Consider the following 22,241-nt stretch of genomic DNA (forward strand, 5'->3'; position numbering starts at 1 on the left):
TATAGCCTGCGTTATATTCATTTTTTGTGACGTCATTTTTTATATGCATGCACACTACTGCTGCAAAGATGTTATTTTGATTGTAAAGTGCAATTAAAAACATAATTGTGATCATTTTAATACAAATAAAAAATACATTTATACACTTGATTTTGAAGGCAATTTATTTACAGCATGGTCATGTCTGTTTTATATTTTAACGCATTAAAATATGAAGATCCTGACACATCAGTGGCTCAAGAGCCATGGTTCACAAACATCCACAATTGTGACATCTTCAAATACCTGGTATGTGCCTCACAGTCCAAAACTCAAATATATTCAGTTTATCATCATGTTTGACAAAGAAAAACAATAAATTATCACATCTAGGACACTGAAACCAGCTTATTTTGTTCATTTCTTGCTTATAAAATGAGTTCAATTGTTAAGGTTGTTTAATTATCAATAAAGTTGCTTATTAATATTTTGTCTAACCTCGCAGCTCTAGAAGGAAGACTTATTTGGTTTTATTTGAATAATTCTTAGAGGCATTATTAGGCAAAATACCAATATTCATAAAAAATAAATCAAAAAGAAGAAACCTTGCAAAAAAATACACTTTTTATCCATCATTTTTTTTTTTTATATCGTTTCAGGACCCATTTGATTAATGGAAGCGACCCCTTGTGGGGACCTGAGCCCCAGGTTGGGAACCACCTTCAAGTCTGCTCATGCAACCTATCTTGATGTCGACGACGGGACGCTCGACGAGCAGCGAACCAATCAGCATTCACCGCCGAAGCTGTTAGACCAATCAGAGAAATAGTTTGCCTAGTAGCATGCTAGACTGACCCTTATGCACATGTGAGACCGCAGTGAACGGGAAGCAGTGTTGATTTATTTTCAAACAAACATGATAATTAAGACAATATCAGCTTGAAGACGACATTGGGAGCATACCGGACATGAAAAACACACAGATAGCTGCAGAGGTAAGACTGAGAAAATGTAATATGGTTTCCCCCTCTCGTTGACTACCGGTTAACAACCAGTCTATGTTAACAACACGCGGAGGTTTTAACGTTACTTTCAGGTTTATGCAGGGCTGCTTCCATGCTTTACCAATAATTTTCTATAAAAGATAGGGTCGCAATGTTCCACTGAAAGAGGGTTCCTTCGCTGCAATCATTCCTTCTGTTCATACTGGTTATTAAGACTCCCTTATAATGTGTTTCTAATCTAAGTGATAGGGGGCAAAATTCACTCTGTCCATACAAAATCCATTTAAATGGAAGCGTATAAGCAACCTCAGTTAGTCATATGAAGTGGATATCTGCTACATTTACAATCTTTTTAGTACCAAGTTCACTCTTCTTGTTGAGCTGCAGTGGAAATACTGTACCTAAAAGAGGGACTTTGACACTAAAAAGGCCGCAACGTTTAAAGATTTCCACTTGGTTCATTTAGATGTCTGAAGGTTCAGATTAATTTTTAGATACATGAAGGAGCTTTTTGTAGATTTTACATTGTAAGGGCATTGTGAAGAGATCTTCTACTAGCCAGCATAAACAGGAAGAATGATTATGGCAAGAAAAACATGTTTCAATGTTAATTTGGGCACGTGACCATTGTTTTAAGATTGACTGAAAAATGTGAATTGTGCTACAAGCATCAGAGCTGAATATTAATTATCCCATCTAACGCCCATTCTTGTTATACAGCTTTATAGAAGTACTTTAAGATAACTAAGACATGTTGTGTTTTGTACAGATGATTCTGCCAGACTCTTCTCATGAGGAGGAGGAAAACAAAGCTCCTGCTAAAGCCAAAAGGAGCAAACCTGAGGAGGATGAAGGGGAGGAGGTGGTCTATCACCCAGTGAAGCTGTCCCGCAGTGATCTGTACAGACCTCCGACAGCAGAGGAGCTGAACCAGTTGAAAGAGGCTGAGAGCCTGTTTCATTGCAGCCTGCTGAAAATGCAGGTAAAACTCTCTCTTACTTGACATGAACACAAAAGAGAGGAAAGTGACAAGGAAAATTCATGGGGTTGTCTAAATTGTTCATAATCTATCATCAATGACAGATGGAAGAGCTGCTGAAAGAAGTTGCCCTCAGCGAGCGCAGGAAAGAGCAAATCGATGCCTTCGTTCAGATACTCACCAAGCTGCTCCAGACTGTGCCACAATCCCCAGAAGTTGAGGTACTTTATAGCTCTGCTTCATCCATTCTGCTCTGCACAAGTTTACACACACGAGCCTTTAACTGCATTTTTCTGCTCCATCACTCCTTGTGTTCAGGTGAGTGACCTGTCATGGCTGTCTGGTGCAGTTAAGGTCCCTTTCCTCCTGGTTCCCAAATCACCAAAGGGTAAGTTCCACATGGCACCTCCGGCTTCTGTTGACCTGATCGGCAGCTATCCCCTGGGTACATGCACCAAACCTCGCATCATGGTGGACCTGGCTGTCACAATCCCAGCTGTGAGTCATCTGTTTCTGTTTTTTTCATTTTACTAAGATCACTTGAAGCCTTGAGAGCAAAGTGTTAGTCATGTACTGAATGCAATATGACAATATAAAAAGTCATTCACAGTACCTCTGTCTCCTTGTGTTTCTGTTACTAGGATATTCTCCACCCGAAGGACGTCCTGAACCAGAGGTATCCCAGGAAAAGGGCTCTCTACCTGGCAGGCCTGGCTCAGCATCTCACATCCTCCTCTGAAATTGGAACCATGCACTATTCTTGTCTCCATGGGAATCGACTTCGGCCCGTTCTCCTGCTGACCCCTCCAGGTATTTAACTTTTAGCTGACATCATGTGTCAAACAGTATTTTGGGGGGCTCTGCGTGTGACATTCAGGATGTGTTGTGCTGTCTCATCCCTTCAGGTAAAGAGTCTTCCATCTTCACTGTACGTGTTCATGCCTGTCCACCTCCTGGTTTCTTCAAGCCCAGTCGTTTCCACCCGCAGAGGAATAACATCAGGACAGAGTGGTACACTGGGTTGCAGGCCTCACAGTCGTCTGGTAAGATTGTTAATTTATGAGGTTAGCTGCTCAAGTATTATCCATCCCCATCATCTGCATTCACATTTTTGCACACAGTGGTCGTCTTCATAAGCAGGAGTGTACTTTTTTTCACAGTTTTCAAATAATACTCTCATTAACTCTCATTTTTTTGCCTTCTTTGTGTCACAGAGGGCGATGAACCTCCTACTCCACATTACAATAGCTCTGTTCTGGGGGATCTTCTGCCCAGGGCTCACCTCCAGTTCCTTTCTGCAGTCAGCTCTCAGTGCTCAGCTTTTCCTGATGGGGTGGCTTTGCTCAAAGTCTGGCTCCATCAAAGAGAGCTTGACCAGGTAGGAGGCTTGTAATGACTCACCTGGTCTATTCTTTAAACGTTATATTTATTCATCACTCATCTGACACTGTTGTCTCACTTCTATCTCTGTATTGCTCTCAATTTCTTACAGGGCACAGGTTGTTTTAATGGCTTTCTGGCTTCGATGCTTTTGGCATTTCTGCTGACCACACACAGAATCAGTAACACCATGACAGCCTATCAGTTGCTTCGAAACAGCTTGAACTTCTTGGGTAAACAAATCCACTATACTACAGCATTATATAAAGGGATACATAACTAACATGTACTACAGTTGTACTTTAAGTGGTTTGTTTGGATATCTTGCAACTTATCCATCTCTTGTTCTATATCTCAGCATCTACAGACCTGACAGAGAATGGAATTAGCCTAGCCAGAGATCCTGACTCTACAGCTGTGAGTGATCAAGCTTAAAGTTAAAACCTGTAAATGGTAGTTCATGCACACTTTGGTTTACCTCCTAAATTAATCCTTATTGTTCTTTTTTTTCTTTCTTTCCTGCAGCCGTCACTGGCAGACTTCCACAACGCCTTCCAAGTCGTGTTCGTCGATCCCTCCGGACATCTCAATATGTGTGCTGATATGACTGCTTGTACCTACAAACAGGTATATGCTGTAAATAAACGTGCTCAAACTAGGTCAACAGTGAGATTATGCAACAGGTTCTGACATTGTATGATTTCTTTCTCAGCTGCAGCATGAGGCGTCTGTGTCGATGCAGTTCTGGGACGACCCTACAGTGGACGGGTTTCACAGCCTCCTCATGATCCCCAAACCCATGATAAGGACCAGCGACCATGTCTTTCAGTATGTGTCCCTATTGATCAGCTGAAATCTAATTGCATCAGCTCCAGCTTGTGAACTACATAGGCGGCTTAATTGGAGATCTTCCCTACAAACATAGACAGGTTCCTTTGGTGTCAGATAATAAAGAGGGAACTGATATCACAGTACTTATTTCTTCTTTTAGAGTACTACTGTTTGACATTCAGTTTGATTTTCTCATCTTCATGCTGCCATCTATTCAGCTTTTTCCTCTTCATCTCCTACTCAGGTTGTGTGAGCCAGCAAAGCTTCAGTACAGCTGTAAGAAAATGAATCTCCTCAGTGAGCTGATGGACCACAGTGGAAACTACGTCCACACTGCGCTGCCTTTTATCCTGTCTCTGCTTCAGCGAGGATTTGGCCAAAGAATCAGCCTCCTCACCCACTCTCTTTCTCCTGAGCCTAAGGTGTGTGAGATGGGATCACATTCACCCATGCTTGGCTCACTCAGCTGGCATAAAGTAGACACTGATACTCCAGTTTTACAGAAGGCATATTGACATGTCAATGCAGGAAAAGGGACTTTTTATTTTATTTGTAATGACTACATTCTATTTTTCACTCACTGACATGGCTTACTGGGAGAGTCAATGGCATGGAGCCATTGTTTATGTATTTAATTACTACTCAGTTTTTCCTGCTTTGACAAGTCAAAACATCTGCATTGAAAAGTGTGTTATTAGTGCCTGCTATTAACCATGACCTGACTGAAAAAGCACTAATACTGCTACCGTAACAATTTTCAAATTCTTCACTTAACAAAATGTGAACTTATTTGTTTCATTACAGTGGTCTGTGGAGAGTGAAGCCCCAAAGCACAAAGCTCAACCTCCTCTCTCCTTTGGCTTAATGTTAAGGCTGGAGCTGGCAGCCTCTGTCCTGGAAAGGGGGCCTCCTGCAGACAGCCCCAAGGTAACATCCTGTCTCTTCTCTGTGCATGTGTAGTGCTTATTGCCTGTTTTTCTTACAGTGTTAAAGGTAAAGGTCATTTTACTGTTCTCTATTTACAAGTGCGATAAGCAGGGAATATTTATACAGGTGTCTTCTCAATGCAAGACTATACTTAAACAGTATACTTTACTTTATTAATGGACATTTACATATGCATACCTTCTTTCTCATATCAATAGAATTGCTCTGTGAACTACATACAGTACTGTATTTCTGACTACTAAAATTAGTGTAAACCTTTTATTTTTAAAGGTTGCAAAACAGCTGTAATAATCTACCCCAATGTAGCCCTTCTAGACTCAACTGTCACTCGTTCAAGCTTTTCTTATAGCATGCAGAAGAGACAAACCTTCCACATGAGACAGTGTAGAATTTGTACTTTTCTGTACGTTTCTGTTGTGTAGACTTGTTCCTCAATCATGTGTTAACCATGTTTGTGCACTGATTCATACTGAACAAACGGCTGTGCTCTTCTGTTAGGCGGCTGAGTTTCGTCAGCTGTGGGGTTCTCGCTCTGAGCTGCGTCGCTTCCAGGACGGTGCCATCACTGAGGCCGTGCTGTGGGATGGACAGAGCATGTACCAGAAACAACTGGTCCCCAAACAGATCGTCACACACCTGCTACAGCTGTATGTATTTTATCTGGGCATACCATACAGAGACAGAACATGCATAAAATACTGGTTATTATACAGTGGTTAGTTTGGCAATGTTAACAGAGTTTCTAACTCTAACTGTATTAATAGTATACATATTCAGCTTGCTTTCATACAATGAAAAATCAGTTATTACATTTCTAAAGAAATTAAAATCTTTCTAAATGTATGTGCCAAACCTCCATAAACAAATCATAACTGTCATGATGTGAATGGGCCATGTGAAAGACTGCACCTTAGATACACTGTTGGCAGCCTTCACTAGGATGCTTGGTTATGATTGGTGTTTGATGTTGAGTGCCAAGGATTTGTTGATATATTGCTGACATAGTAGGCTCACTGCCCACTGCTTCAAGCAAGGAGTGTTGGCCATTGAATCAGGTGAGGTCATGATACAAAGTTTGGAACTAAGTTTAGTTTCAGTGAAGTATTTGCAGTTCTGGTGATGCTGACGATAGCTATTGAGGGGAGACATTTTCAGTTTTTGGCATTTTTAGCAACAGCAGTAAAAATATTTCAGTAATAGATCTAGCATTGTCCCATTATATGTTCCTTGACTCTTTTATTATCTGATCTAACCAAGGCATCTATTCAACTTGCACCTGTTGCCTTTTTCCCTCCACTGCTCTACAGTAACCGTAGTCTATTATTGGTATAGTTAGTAAGCAAGTTATGGATTTCTGTTTACAAAGATCATCATGTCAACATGCTCTGGGCTCAGTCTTGTACGCATCGTTGCAAATGTTTGTCCAGCCTCTGACAAAAATGACGGCAGCGATACCCCAGGTACACATAAATAGTGTCGTGCCAAAGTGGCCAGTTTGGGAAATCTTGGTCCATTTACCCTCCACCAGTCAAGAGGGTTAATATCCAGTGATGGAGCAATGTCTCTCAAGTAGTAATCTACTTGAGCCTCGGAGTCTGTGGCATAGGAGGAACTGTAATTGTCTCCGAGGAGCAACATCATGGTGTTTTTAGTGTCACTTTTCATTTGTGAGGGCCTAGCCACCTGACTTATATCAGGTGTGATCAGCGTCTCCTGCTGTTCGTCCTTCGTGCCCACAGTGGTGGTTATCACATCTAATCTTGAAACCAATTCATGCAGTTTAACCTTTGCAGCCAGTCTCCCCGTTGGTGTCAGGAAGCTGAGATGTTTATGACGAGGGTCGAGCATAGAGGCAATCAGAGCTGGCTTGGAAGCGAGGTCATTAGAGTCAACCTGCAAACAGTAAAATGAAATAACACTGATTAAGAATCATGCTAATAGGATGCAGATTGTTTATATATTTCACTCGAAGTACAAAGTGATTTTCAGCATTAGTTTATGCCTACCTCCATGTTATTTCTAAGTGACTTCTGAACTTTCAGCTTGAACTCTGAGACTTGTTCCACATCACTCTCTTTTGGCACAAGGTGAGTCTGAATGAGGCTGAATGTGATTGGGTAGATGTTTGAAATGGACACCTCTGTTTCAGCAGATATGACTGTTGTTGCCCATTTGAGGGTCGCAAGCACAGGTGTGAAATTTTCAATAATTTGCCAGCAATCATCTTCAATCTCAAGGGTCTGAGCTTCTTGTCTGTTGGTGATTGTGCGATCAGAAAGCACAGCTTTAATCGCCCACCGCTGCTCAAGGAGCCGTTCAAACATATCACAGATAGTATCCCATCTGGCTTTGCTCGACTGGATAAGCTTGTGCTGTGGCAGGCACATATGAACTTGCTTCAGCTCCAAGGCCTCATTTGCCAGCAAGCTGTGGTGGAAATGCTTGACTAGTTTCCCCGCAGCAACAATAATGCGGACTAGATCATCACTCAGCCCGTCATTGACTGCCCGCTGCAACGTTGTAGCAAAGCAAGTGGCATAGTCCCAGTTAGCAAGGGCACAAGAGTGGGCTCCTAAGATGTCCTGTGTGTTGTTATGAACACAAGCTGTCACTCTCCCAGCAACACCCCAGGTCTCCACAGTGTGGATAAGCCTCTCTGTAATGCTGGCTGCAGTAGTGTGGCTGTCTGTTGATAGCTTGTGTGTCTGCAGGACAGCTGACCTCCCCTGCCAGTCCTCAGTTATGAATGAACAGGAAACTGTAATATAACGCTGGAAGGGCAAAGCTGTCCAGAAGTCAGCAATGAGAGCCACTTTCTCCACTTTACCCAGCTGTACTACAAGCTCCTCCACCTTCTCATGAAAATGGCCCTCAATAAGTCGTGTAACATCGCCAGCAGATGGCATCTTATAATTATGCACAGTGTATGCCAGCAGCTCACGAAAACCCTCCCCATCAACCAGGCTGATGGGAAGCATGTCCTTTTCTATCATCCTGGAGATGAGTTCAGTCACCTCTGCGTGTGTTGCCGGTGACACACCATCATGAGGCATGGTGTCCGGATGCTTGTTTTTAATGTGGTACATCATGCTGGTGGTGCTACTCCTGTATTTCAGCTTGGTGTCACACATCGTGCAGTGAACTTCGTCGTCCACTTTGATGAAAATGTCCCAAACAGAGCTCCGCTTTAAGCGCTTCCTCTCCCCGTAGTCTCTTTCAGGAGGGTTGGGATTGATATTTACATTTGGCATGACAGCAACCTGCATGGTGTCCGAGCTAACGGGGCTCTCTTCGTCGACGCACTGCACAGTGCAGATCACCGGCTTCTCGTCTTCCTCCAGCGGTGCAGTGGACGGGTGGTACCTGCTCATGTGGTTCATCATGGAGCTGGTGGCTCCGCCGCAGTACTTCAGCGTGGCGTCACATTTCATGCAGCGGACAAAGTTGCCCACTTGTTCGAAGCAGTCCCACACGGAGCTCCGTCTCCTCCCCGTACGTTTCATGTTTTCTGCTGCTGGACAGACGTCGGAGCCGAGTCTTGTTATAGTTAGCAAGGCAGCTAACGTTAGCGCTGATTGTCATGACACAAAGGTGTCTCAGGGTCTGGGACTAGCATGTGCCCCAGCATAAAGTGACGTGCATGTTGGTTGTTGATAAACCAAAGCCCCCCTCCCTCCCCCTCTTAAAAAGTATAATATATATATTCGCTATAATATATTTATCATTTTTCCACCAGGCATGCAGATATCCCCGAATCCTGTGTGCGATATGTGGGGGCGAAGATGGATGACGTCATCAAAGTAGGACGTGAGGTAAATGCCAAATCTGTGCTTTTTAATTTTGAATTACATTATTATTATTATTATTATTATTATCATTATAAATGTTTCCTTCAAAGAACACCCTTTTGTGTAAAGCAGACTCAAAACACACACTTTAGAGAAAAATAAAGTAAAATGAACAACATGTAAACACAGACATGCACATGTCTAATCAATGTATGTGCATGTTTCAATTCGTAGATAAACCATTAAAGCAGTATATAACTGTTATACAAAACCAGGTTTTATAGTTGACACATGAGTAAGGCATTTTGACCAGCTTTAAACATCAGTTTCAGTTCAGTTTAGTTTAAATGTAAGTCTCTCCATAGTGTATATATTGTAAACTAAATCTATACACTCATTTATGGATGGTATGTCTTTCTTGAGCCATTTTCTGGTCAAAGCCATTACCCTTGACAAGTATTTCTCTCTCGGCTCAGTTATGCTCCTCTAGTCTAGATCATCAAGGTGCATGATTTTAAAATTGAAATGCATTTTCTTCTTAAAACCTGGACCTCCATCAGTCAGTCTGATCAGAGAATGTGTATTTAGTCTTTTGAGCTGGAGTACCGAAGATTTGATTAATTTAAAACAAAGTCTAAACTAAAATAATTTAATGTCTGTTTAGTATTTTGTACAATTTTAATAGATTTTTATTTAATCCATTCCTGTTGTAATAGATATTGAATATGTAGCATAATTCATTTTATTTTATGCTCCTGTATACCCTGGATTGTTGTAAAAATATTATTGCTTGTTGCTCAGTCAAAAAAGGATGTTGACCACCAGAAGGGGGTGTCACTGTTGCTGTTTCACCAGAAAAAATCAGCATGTAACTGATGTTTCTTGCTCTCTAGGTGCCTAGTACTGGAGAGGAGGAGAGTTTAATGGTGATTCAGTCCTATGATGACCTGAGCAGGAAACTTTGGCAGCTGGAAGGTCTGCCTCTCTCCATCACATCAGTGCAAGGAGCCCACCCTGCACTCAGATACACACAGGTAAACCCCCTAATTCATGTAGTAGATAGTGGTAGTAATTGTTATTTATATTTTATTTAAATCATCATTTTAAACATAATAGCATTCAAACAGCAGTTAATATTTGTTCAGTTATTGATTGCTGTGATTATTGTAGTTAATGGGATGATGAATTTAGCTTTATGATATATGACAGTTGTGATATTTTTCTAAACTGTGCTTTGCAGGTTTTTCCCCCTCAGCCGCTGAAGATGGACTATTCCTTCTTTGACAAAGAAAGGTTTTCCCGGGCATTGATGCCAAAGGAAGGCAAACCCTGCCCTGCTTACGTCACTCCCATCACAGGTTAGTGCTTCATCTAGAGAGGCTCTGATAACTTCTTTTTTTCCATTCCCAATACCAATACCTGAATTTGCATATTGGCCAATCTGACCAATCCGATACTATTGCATAAAAAATTAAAAAAGATATATATTACTAACCCTGTATGGATGTGATATAATTTCTATCTTTTGCATGATTCATCTTCAAATGCTTTATAACATTGCTTGAGTTGAAATTGACAACAAACGTTCCACCCCATTGAAACTAAAGCCTTGCATACTGCACAAGTTGCCTTTTTACTGGCCGGACTTTCCAGTCTAAAGTATTGCCAAACTATAGTAAGTACACTACTAGTTACATTTCTTAACGGCTAATATTACACTATTTACCAGACATCAATTCTTCTTTGCTGTTCTAAAACAGTAGTTGCCAGTGGCTGCACAAAGCATCTTGATGTGTAGGCTGCTGTTTTAAAGGAGCGAAGAAGAATTGATTCCCAAGAAAGCTGCCACCATTTCACCCAGGTGTGAAACTACTGGGAACTAAAAAAATGGCTACACCATGAACATCTATTACAAACCGTCACATTTTTTAAGCTCTCACAGACATACTATAACTATGGTGAAGTAGTTCAGTATTTTAGTAGATTAGAGAAGATTTCAAAATATCAAAATACATATTGCATATCTCGATATAACCAGAAATATTGCAATATTAATTGTAGGCCATACTGCTCAGCTTTATTACAGAGTGTTCTATGGAAAGATTTGACCTCTCACTGAAAGATAATTTGACTTGATGCTCCTGTCCTTTGTGTGGCTACATGTGGGCTCCCTGTTTTACTTGTAATTTTTACCTGCTAATCTGGGATGACTGTCCAAATAGCCTGACTCAAGTAACTGAATTATAACCCATGTATTCAAAAGCAGGATAATTACCACTGACATTTAGCTGTACAAGCCCTCATGTTTAATCCTGCTTAATTGACAACCAACTCTTGCAGTGATCTGTCACATGGAGGGGAGTGGAAAGTGGCCTCACGACCGCCTCGCCATCCGCCACATCCGAGCCGCCTTCCACATCCGCCTGGGAGAGTTACTCAAGAAGCACCATAATTATACGTACAAGGCCAACCCCGCACACCTTGACATCTGGAAGGTATATTATATGTACCTGTATCCCACATACCTGCGAACTGTACTGTGATAAAGGTTACGTAAACAGGTTTTTGTTATCTAATTATATGTTTAGACCTAGACCATGTCCAGGCAAGTTGTTTTTCATTGAAGCTGGTATTGATAATTTTGAGCTGTGTTTATTTCTCTTTGTCTATGAATCCAGGATGGCTTGGTGTTCCGCATCCAGGTGGCATACCATCGTGAGCCCCAGGTACTGAGGGAGAGTGTGACTGCACAGGGGTTGCTGGTTCTAAGGGACAACGAGGAGGCTCAGACCCTGGAGATGGCCACCATACACAGGCCTCTACTAACCAGCACATTGCATGGGTAAAATTAAAAACTTGAATTTGTTTATGTGAGAAAGCAGGGCGTTTTTTGTTTTTTGTTCTGTTTTTGGGATTTTCTTTGATTCTCCTCCTTTCTTTTCTTTCATTTTGAATGATTTTGTTTGTCCCAGCTTCCGTCAATCTAATACACGTCATCTTATTGTTGGTAGGCTCCAGCAGCAGTACCCATGTTTCGGGGCAGTGTGTCGCCTGGCTAAACGCTGGCTGGGGGCTCAGCTCTTCAGCGAAGACATCACAGAGGACACAGCAGACCTGCTGGTGGCGTCGCTCTTCTTGCAGCCTGCACCATTTACTCCTCCTGGGTAACTTCCGCTTCTACTTTTTAATAATCCGTCCACCCCATTCGTTTTATTTATAGATGTACATTTATTTCCCCCTCCTATTTGTTCCTTCAGTAGGTCATGTGAATTTACTTCTGTCTTCCTCAGTTCTCCTCAGGTGGGCTTCCTTCGTTTCCTTCATCTGCTCTCCTCCTTTGACTGGAGGAACAACCCGCTGATAGTCAACCTCAACAACCAGCTCACAGGCAAGCACTCTCACACACATTCCTTTCCCCCCCCTGTGTCACACAAACAAATCTCTCCTGACCTCTTTCTGTTTACACCCCTGACATACTTCAACATCCTGCTTGTATGCGTCCCCCTTTTTCTATGCCAAGCCTGATTGTTATTCACCCCTCTGTCACGTGCAGCCCCAGACTACACAGAGATCAAGAATGACTTCATGGCCTCCAGGGAGTCTCTGCCTGTCATGTTTATAGCTACGCCTAAAGACAAAAAACTGTCTATGTGGACCAAGCAAGCTCCTAGTGTACAGGTCAGTAGAAAAACAAATGAACAAGTACCCCAACACACACAACAAAACATTTAATGGTTTAGAGCTTAATACTGAATTGTAAAAATGTTGAATATTACAGTTTTTCAATATGCAGGCTAAAAATACAAAATGAAAAATGTGAGAACTTCATAATCAAACTAGATCACAAGCTTATAAGTTGTTTTTCATACATCATACGTTGTTATAAATAAACCAAGAGAATCATAAACAACGATGTAGAAAAGAATTGCACGTTCTTGGTAGAGAGCAGTCACACAGTTTCCCGATCCTAGAGCCTTTCCTTAGTGCACACTGGTCTCCTGGATCACACTGAGAAAATATGGAACCATTTTAAAGTATGATATTGATTAATAATTTACATTTCATATGTGAACCGTAAATGTCTAGAAAACATATTAAATGTATTGCATGAAACACATTGACTGGACTGATTTCAGAAATGGAGATATTTCCAGATGGACTGGCATTACATACCATAGGAAGATAGCCGTGCTTTTTTCGGAGAGCTGCGTATTGATTGTTCTGAAGTCGTTCCAAAACCTGGTGTAAATCATTGATCTGGAAATATAGGAATGTTCTTTATTACTTAAACAAGCATAAAAATAACATGGAACATTCTGCACATTTCTGACAAGAATGTTTGCATGGATACATTTAACAACAAACTTCCAAACTTAACCTAAAAGTGTTAGCAATGTTTTTGGGAGATCATTGGGTGATGCTCACCAGCTGCTTTTCATTGCTGTCCTCTGTCGTAGTGAAATAAGTTAAATATTTAGCTTTGTATTCCTCTGTTTGGACGAGACCATAGCTGTTAAAGTTCCCAGTAGCACACAGTAGTGTACAGAAAAGGTACACAAACCAGTTCCCCATGGTGCGTAGCTGACCCAGATAAGCTTCCTATGCTCCACCTCACTCCCCTTAGAAGCCCAACATTAACACTGAGCCTCCCTCAGCATCCTCCTTTTATAATGGTGGCAGGAACTCTGTGCTGTGTGACGTCCTGACAGAGACGTCATCATGGGCTTAATTCATCATGCCTAACTACAACATTTTAATTAATTTTACTTTTACTTAATTTGACTTCATCTTGTTACTTGGGGGGCCTATTGTCGAATTGACATGCCCACCCCCACAACTTGCAAAAGAATGAAAAATGTAAATAACCATCATAGGAGCAGACAGTGTGGTCCAGTGTGTTTGTAGTTGTCTCAATGCCTCTGAATGACCACCAGGGTGCAGATTGTGATGAGGTGAACAAACTTAACAAATGAGTATTGATTTGAGTTTCTTTCTGTATACATTAGATGCTTTCTATCACTATAAATGCCTATATGTCTATGATTTCAGTAACATGCACATCATAACTGGCTACATTTTCCAGATGAATGAACATGGGTTTAATCTGGTCCACCTGTCTAGTAGTAGCCAAAAAAGCAAAGACAGCTATTGTACTTGAAAGAAAGTATCCATGAAGTATCCATCACAAAGAGTTATTTTAACCTTTTAAAGGTTAGGTTCACTGAGTTTTTCAAGTCTTTCCAAAAATAAATCTGGCACCCAAATGAACACAAACACATGGTTTTCTTGATGTAATCATTCATCATGTTCATACTTCCTACGGTTCATCAAGAAATCCCTAATCCATAATGTACAAAATGTTGCATACAAAAATGTATTTAAGTTTATTTGAAGCTCATGAGGCCGTCCAAATGATTAAACTGAGTCTTTCAAAGTTAATCTTTTTCACACCAAATTCCCTCTTTTTGTTACAGAAAATCCTGTCCGTTGAGACACAGGGATTTTTTTTTTGCTAAAAATATTATCTGCTTCATTTGACTAATTCAAACAGCTGAAGCCTCATATTTTCTTTAGCTACATATACATACATTTTCACTCAAAACAAGGATTTAGTCCCTCTTTACTTACATTGTAAGCACATTACAGCAAGCGATTAAAACAAATACAGTAAATAAGCAGCTCCTGTAATGCTTTCAGCAATTTGTGGAGATTTTGTTATTGCCTTAGTATGACAGTAGTTGTCTGTCAAATTCAGTGTTGGGGTCATTACTCAAAACATGAATGTGATTACAGTAATGCGTTACATTGTAACACACCCGAACTAATTTAATATAATTATTATAATAATAATAATTATTATTATTATAAGAATTATTATAATAATAATTATTATAATTATAATAATAATAATAATAATAATTTATTTATTCGGGGAAATGGATTATATTCCAGTGCTAATTAATAGCACTTTGTTTGCTTCTTTGTTTGATCATCAAATGTTAAATGTTTTTTGTGTTTCTTAAGATGCTGCAACGTGCAGTGATGGTGGCTGCAGAGAGTCTTAAAGTGCTGGAACATCAGCTGATGGATGGTGGCCAGATACAGGATGTCAGGGTTGGTAAAAGCTCTCTTATATCCCCTGCTTCATTGCCTTCATGATCACCCATTAATTGAATAATTCTGAATAAAATATGACATGATATGTTTGTTATTTAATTATGTGTTTGTGCAGGTACTCATGCGTCCTCCTCTGGATGCCTATGATGTGCTGATCCACCTGAACCCCAAACAGGTACCCCTGCTAAGCCAGGCAGTGGACCCTCCTGCTGTCACCTTCAGCAGGGGTATCATGACTGGCAATGTAGCTCAGTCTGGAGGGTCACTACCTGTCATCGACTACAACCCTGTTTCCCTCTACCTGGCAGAGCTCAGGGTGAGTCCTTACTGTCAGGAGCAAAGTTGAAATTTAAATACAGATGTGGCGTTAATACCATGCCTTGTTAACACAGGAAAAGTAGTGTAGCAGGATTTATGCATGCAAGTCACAGCAGGGCTGCTCAGACCTGAAGTGTATCTACATGATTCCTGAAAATGCCTAGAAAATCTCAGCTGTACTAACATTGTTCTACAGCAGATAAAGCACCAAAATCATCAAAGTCAGATTTTTACTGCGAAGAAACAATGTTGACATTTTTGTCCTTTTCTGCTTAAGCAGTGAACTTTATTCTGTCTAAGCTCTTTGCTCTCGCTCCTCATGACCCATTTAAGGATGTTTCTCAGCCTGTGTCTTGACTTGTAGTAATGGGACCTCCCTTTGTCTTTCTCCTCCCTCTCTTTGTATCTCTCATTGATACAGTGAGAGAAGGAGAGCTACACCATGCTGCTGGTACATGTTAGTTCCATGCCCTTTATACACAAAAACCCACACCTAGCGATTATGTGTTGAAAAGGTTGATCAAGAGCTAATTTTTTTTTTTTTTTTTTTGGTAAGCTTTCCAATTCTAATAAGCACGTACACTGTCTTTAAGTATTTTGACATATTTTGCTTTGTTCACCCTATAGTCTATTATCTTTGTCTTTTAAAATATCTTTTTAAAACTGTATGGAATGGGCAAGAACAGCACTGTATTTTCCAGACCAAACTCAAAACAAACCATAACGGCTCATCTTTCCCATTTCCAAGTCCTTCCTTTCACAACGTTCTGAGTAAATTAACTTTAACAATCAATTAATGCAGTTTTCTGACAGTCCTTTTTACTTCGAATAAATTGCCATTGAAGTCATTTCTAATTTAACAGTTTTAACTTTTGGCTCTATAGTCCTAAACAAAAATAGTTTCTTTTACCTTGTATAATGAATTTCTGTTCCACTTCATTTATTTTCAGGATGCGTTTGGAGACCTGGCTCTCTTCTTCTGTGACCCTTATGGTGGAACAGTGATTGCTGTTTTGTGGAAGCCAAACGCCTTCTCTCCAGTGCCCTTCAAGGTGAGACCTACTTTAATCACGTCCTTGAAAGCAACAGCTTGGTCTGTTGTGTTAAGCTTCTTTGTCATTTCACCCACATTTTAACAAACACCACACTGACATACTGTACCATGTTTCCTTCCTCACACAGACGTCTCAAGTGTCTGCACGAAATGTCAAGGTGACTGGGGATGAAGCAACAACTGTTCCCAATGTTGAAGCAATATTGGAGGACTTCCAGGTGATTGGAAAAGGTTTGGTAAAATCTTTGGAGGCCAGGACTGAAAGATGGTCGGTCTAATAACACAGATGTGAGCACACTTGCCTCTTTCAATATATACATTGTATTTTAGTATTTGACATTTCCACTTGGGTTAACAAAACAAAGGTGTACCTTTTTTTTGTTTTATTTCTGACTGACTTATCAACACAGACTAATGGAAACATGAATTGTGAACATCTTAACAATGTTATTGTGTTTGTTTTGTAATGCTGTACTGTCTTAATAAAGACATTACTCTTTGGATTTATATTTGACCTCTGTGCCTTCAATTTCAAAATGTGAAAAAGGAAACCATTCACAGGAAACAAAACCATTCACTTGTTTGATAAGAATGACAAGAATTCACTAGTTCCTGCAATTTGAACATTCCACAGCTTGTGACGGTATCATTCTGATATTTTATATAAATGATCAATCAAGACCACAAGCAGCAAATTAATTGATGGGAAAATTAACTCAGTTGCTGCTCTAGATTAGTTTTGCATAGTTGAATACTGGAAAATCTTTCAGGGCTGGACACTGAGGTTGCCATGGTTGTTTGTTGGGAATGGGTTGTTTGTTTGATGCCCAGATTTAATGCAGCATAGCACTCTGTGCATAACGACAGGGCCGGCTAAAGGCATAGGTCATATGGGCAGTCTCTTTAGGTGCCACCATGTCTGTGGGCACTGGTCTCCCTCAAAGAAAAAGATAAGATGTATAAATAAAAATTCCCCCTCCTCATTTTCTGCCTTGAGGTAAAAAAAAGAAGAAATAAATACTCTTTGCGTCCTTATTTCTCTTTGCATCTGCCCTGCACCTGTACTGTGCCCCTTGGAAGTGAGTGATGATGCACATCACAAACAACCCAAGTCTGTGATGGGATGTCAAGATTCACTTTTTTTTCATAATGATAAGGTCCAAGCCTTCAGGTGCACATGAAAGAAAAGAGTTAGAGGGAAAGAAAGCCTTGTATGTTAATATTAAAATACCGTTTTAATGTGTAGACATTTCATTTGTAGCTATAAAACTCATGCTTGATAGTGATGACAGATCTGTAGGATATGAATCTGAGTGGTAAGCTATCTGGATAATTGCTCCTTCTGAGAATGTAATGACCAATATCAATGACAATGGCTAGTGCTTTATCAAAATAAACATACATGTCTGCACTAGCACTAGCTATGTCAGCACCACTTGGCATCGTAGCATATTGGATCAAACTGACGTTAAGAGAAATTAATTAGGTGTTTACTGGATTATTGTGTTGCAACATAATTGAAAAATGATGCAGTATGTCAGAAAAACTGCTGTGTACCATTAGTGAGTGAGTGACATGATTTGCACATACCCTGGGTAAGAGTAAATCATAAAGGGGTATGGCTATAAACTATCAAGTTTTTATTTACAATTATTTTGTAGCAAATCTCCATGGTGCAGCCACTTTTATTTTAGTAATTTGTGAGTCACTTAATTAGAAATGATTTACAGGATAACTCGGCCAGATAAATAGTGGTTTTATTATATCACGTATACTGAGCTTTAAAACGTTTCAGTTGCTGCATCTCTGCGTTCATGAGTGGTTAGTTTCACATTCTAGCCTAATTGGTATCTCATGTGTCATCAGTGACAGTTTGGTTATAAACAGTTCCATATGATAAATTGTTCATGATGTAGAGTAATATATTATCAATTAGTCAAATATTCCAACTTTCTGTAGTTAGAATATGTGACATCAGGGATTATGTGACTTCTATGCTGTAAACAAGTCCATCTAATACAATAGTTCTTGAAGTATAGGAGGTTCAGGACCCTACCATCACCCCAGCAACACTGTCCGTGGAACTTGAGATATATACACATCTACATACTGTGTATGTGTTTTATGTGAACACAGTGCATTCATACAATTAATCTTCCTGTTCTCACAATTTTCAACCAAACCAGACAAAGCTCATATGGCGTGACTGTCCCATGCATATTTCACAAAGTTTGATTTTGAATAAAAACAAAAACAAATTATTACAATTTTTCTTTATTTAAGCACATATTGATAACCCTGATGTCTACCTGTGAGTCTGCCCTTTGAAAATCCAGGTGTGATAATTTGAATCAGCCCTAAACAAAAAGATTTTGTCCCAAATTTGAAATGTCATATTATGTTTTTTAAATGGACAATTGTTTGGAGACTTTTGGGGAGGGGGAGTCCTCCTTCTTTCAGGAGGTAGGAAAACATCTCAGAAGGACATTGCCAGGTTACAAGTGAATTATCTCTCTTCATTTTTACAATAAATCAAGTATTTTTGGCACTCTCACTTCAGTACCCCTTTTCACTGTCTTTTGGTGTGACGCTTTTTACATAAAAATGCTAAAAATAAATAAAAAAATTTGTCAATACTACCTTTAAATCTATGTTACCATGTTGCAGTGAGGATGTTGTTAGGTTGTTAGCATATAACCACAACGCTCATTGTGTTAAGTGCACGAAACTTCATATGGTGTGATGCCACATCATATAGAGTGACAAGGTTTTATTGTCACATCATATGATTAATATGTCACACTTTATGAACTGAACTGCATTTACTACCTAGATAATGCTTTTTCATACATATTTTATAACCAATAGTTAAGTTTAATGAATATTTTGTCATTTTAACACATTTTAAAACGTATTATTATTTAAGATACACATAAGGTGAATCCCTACTTCCCTACTACCCCATTTCTCAAACTGAGTACATATCAAACTATCACATTTTGTCATACAAATGTTTCCCTTTCATTTTTGTCAGCTTGAGGCAGATTTCAGAAGGATGAGTGCAGAAATAATAAGGAGATACAGGGAAAGATTAAATGCAGACTACTTGTTTTTGTTTAACATAACATACAAAACAAGTGGCAAAACTTCTATGACAACTGGTTGGCAGGTGATGTAACAGTAAGCTTTTTTCTTCTCATGTGCAAAGTTTTAGGCAATAAAAGCAAAGTGGGTGTGCTTTCAAAAATAATGCCATGAATAGTTTTTATGAATCCATGTATTTAATACAGGGGGCACCAAATAGAAGAAACCAAAATGAAATCAGTATTTGGTGTGAGTACATTTTTCCTTTTAAAGCAGCACCACATTTCCCCAGCACACCTGCACACAGTTTTCAAGGTACTTGGCAGGTAGGTTGTTCCAAGCATCTTGGATGATTTTCCACAGTTCTTCTGTGGATTTTGCTGTCTCGGCTGCTTTTGTCTCTTTATGCAATCCCAGACTGACTCCATGATGTTGAGATTAGGGCTATGTGGGGGCCATACCATCTGTTGCAGATCAACTTGTTCTTCATGTGACTTGTAGATAGTTCTTTATCTGATCAGACACCTCCCAGTTCATATTGCACCATGGTTAAGAATCTAAATATTTAAGTACCTAAAACTTTTCCACAGAAGTCTACTGTATACATGCATTTATAAAAAAATAAAATAAAACTGCCTTTAGTCATTGGGTCTTTGATGGTTTCAATGTAAGTGGAAATACAGATGACGTGTGTTACTATATGTAATTGGTAGTTGGAGGTGTACAGTATTTGAGAGTGCTTATTACGTGACAACCTCAGCTCTCTTTCCTTCTAAGATTTCACTTAAACAACTTCCACAGGTTAATGAGAGGGCAATAAAATCTGAGATGCAGGTTGGGGGTTGTGTTTAGGCGAGGCACAAAATGTCGATTGTATGTAGTATCTATTGTATATGTTTACATATTTTTCTCATTCCTTAATTACCTTTGGATTTTAACAATTGTTCAAAGAAATGTCAAAAATGGTTTTACTGATTAAAATTGCAAAAGTAAATCCTCATATTCACATTCACAACTTTAAAGGTTGAGGCACTAGGTCATTGTTTGACTGCTGTAAAACAAAGGTCATCTTTTTTTTTTTTTTTTTTTTTATACATGTTTACCAATTAGATGATACATTAGATCAGTGGTTCTCAAGCTTCTTCATGTCAAGGAGCCCTAAACTGACAGGAATTAGACCACAGACCCCCATTTGATAAGATTCTGTCGCAGTGTCCTCTTTCTGATAATATTTTTATGTTTTCTTACAAAAAGTGTTTGATTAAAATAGACCCTACCTCGAGAAACACTGCATTATATGGCCTTGTTTACAACACAGATGTCACTTTGTCACTGGTACAAACACATAGTTAGAATTTTTGTCTAAGTTGATAATGAATTGCTCCACACACAATAATTCATCACATTAAATTGTTTATAACCAAGCTGTCACTGATCTGTGTCATTGTATCTGTTTATGCGTCTGCAGCTGCCTCAGAGAAATCATGTTCTTTTGATTACAGCCCAGCATAATTATAGAGAAAGTGAGAGAGGGTATTTATGCCTTGTGCACCAAAAACAGTATAACATACAGAAAGTGTTATGAATTATGTTATTCAATCTTAACAATCAAGTGGTAATCAATAATCAGCATGCTTACTTGATCAAATTACTTACACTACATTAAAACATAATCTGATATTTACATTAAGTACATTTAATTAAGTTTTCGAACATATCATATATTATGTTTTCGATACATATAACAGAATAAATAAGTAATAAATATCAAAAGCACTGTGTTAAAAACACCAAGTAGTCATAATTTAACATGACAGTCACATTTTGTGATTTCATGTTTCCGTGTCCACCATTTTGTCAGCAGCTACTCTTGGGAGTTTGGCAGGAGCTCAGCAGTCAGAAACAAAAAGAGTGGCAGAGCAGCTATGGAAAGAATTGAGACAGCAAACAGAGCTCAAAGAAAACCTGAAACATCTTAGCTCTCAACAGAGGACTCTGAGCAGGCTGACAAAAGAACTCTGCTAACTGCTTCATGCATAGATTTTGGGTTGGCTTGTGGAAGACCACCATCCATTATTGTCCGTGCACATTCACAGCGTGTTCCCAAATTCATATTTGTGTTTTGTGGCACTCTGATTGCTGGTTGACATGAAGACAAGAGACGTCCCATCAGCAGTAACCTCCAGAGATGAAAACCACAGCCAACAGGGAAGTGCCAAAAACTGCAGTTCCTCGATTGCCCTCTTGAGGCCAGCTCCAAAAGTGAGTCAATCCTCAAACTCCCCCTCCCCATCCAGCCCCCCAGGTTAAAATGCCCTCACAGTAGAAATAAACATGTTTATTTTTCATTTGGTTGAATTGAAACACCCTCTAAGGATGTTCAGTTTTGTTCATTGTGTTTTAATGGTGTAGGCATGTTGGATACGTGCAAAGAATTTTTCCTTGGAAAAACTCCCAAAAACACAAATCCATAATGTGAGAGATAAGAATGAATATGATCTTACTCAAGACCTTCTCAGGTGAACAAACAATAACAAAAGTCTTACAGGAAACCTCATGTGTCAAGAAGATAACTGAATACCACAAAATGTGTTGCACTGCAATCCTGGTGGCATGAACTTGGGCATTACTCAGTGATATCATGACCTGACATGAGTGCAGATTTCTTATTCACATATTTTGGACTGAATAACATGCAGTTATTATACAAGGCCTATTGTTCTATTGGGCATTACTCACATTGAATCATTAAGCAATCT

The 22,241-nt window shown here is 39.5% G+C and overlaps 2 protein-coding genes across 2 annotated transcripts; one reads left to right on the plus strand and one right to left on the minus strand.

The window, feature by feature from the left end:
• The first annotated feature begins 852 nt into the window (after positions 1 to 852).
• nol6 (nucleolar protein 6 (RNA-associated)) lies at positions 853 to 16,803 on the plus strand. The gene is made up of 26 exons (XM_053324973.1): positions 853 to 974; positions 1,753 to 1,965; positions 2,067 to 2,183; positions 2,281 to 2,460; positions 2,604 to 2,772; positions 2,868 to 3,005; positions 3,177 to 3,340; positions 3,455 to 3,575; positions 3,701 to 3,759; positions 3,868 to 3,969; positions 4,055 to 4,170; positions 4,418 to 4,595; positions 4,978 to 5,100; positions 5,620 to 5,768; positions 8,858 to 8,933; positions 9,803 to 9,943; positions 10,150 to 10,267; positions 11,250 to 11,404; positions 11,588 to 11,751; positions 11,921 to 12,073; positions 12,200 to 12,297; positions 12,463 to 12,587; positions 14,934 to 15,023; positions 15,142 to 15,342; positions 16,295 to 16,396; positions 16,527 to 16,803. The coding sequence occupies exons 1-26, from the start codon at positions 948 to 950 to the stop codon at positions 16,674 to 16,676; spliced, it is 3,429 nt and encodes a 1,142-aa protein (XP_053180948.1). The 5' UTR covers positions 853 to 947; the 3' UTR covers positions 16,677 to 16,803.
• On the minus strand, positions 12,810 to 13,496 carry LOC128364449 (cocaine- and amphetamine-regulated transcript protein-like). The gene is made up of 3 exons (XM_053324974.1): positions 13,335 to 13,496; positions 13,083 to 13,166; positions 12,810 to 12,917 (listed from the first exon to the last, which is right to left on the minus strand). Exons 1-3 carry the CDS (start codon positions 13,479 to 13,481, stop codon positions 12,810 to 12,812), a joined length of 339 nt encoding a protein of 112 aa, XP_053180949.1. The 5' UTR covers positions 13,482 to 13,496.
• Positions 16,804 to 22,241: the final 5,438 nt, after the last annotated feature.

The sequence above is a fragment of the Scomber japonicus genome, chromosome 9, assembly GCF_027409825.1.
Source record: "Scomber japonicus isolate fScoJap1 chromosome 9, fScoJap1.pri, whole genome shotgun sequence".
Classification (NCBI taxonomy): Eukaryota; Metazoa; Chordata; class Actinopteri; order Scombriformes; family Scombridae; genus Scomber; species Scomber japonicus.

Excerpts from the sequence above, each read along its gene's own strand:
- LOC128364449 (XM_053324974.1), bottom strand. The coding sequence starts at position 13,481 with ATGGGGAACTGGTTTGTGTACCTTTTCTGTACACTACTGTGTGCTACT. Across the intron at positions 13,167-13,334 it reads ACAGCAATGAAAAGCAGCTG|ATCAATGATTTACACCAGGT; the intron begins GTGAGCATCACC and ends CTATATTTCCAG. Across the intron at positions 12,918-13,082 it reads AGCACGGCTATCTTCCTATG|TGTGATCCAGGAGACCAGTG; the intron begins GTATGTAATGCC and ends ATATTTTCTCAG.
- nol6 (XM_053324973.1), top strand. The coding sequence starts at position 948 with ATGAAAAACACACAGATAGCTGCAGAG. Across the intron at positions 4,596-4,977 it reads CTCTTTCTCCTGAGCCTAAG|TGGTCTGTGGAGAGTGAAGC; the intron begins GTGTGTGAGATG and ends GTTTCATTACAG. Across the intron at positions 15,024-15,141 it reads GCCAGATACAGGATGTCAGG|GTACTCATGCGTCCTCCTCT; the intron begins GTTGGTAAAAGC and ends GTGTTTGTGCAG.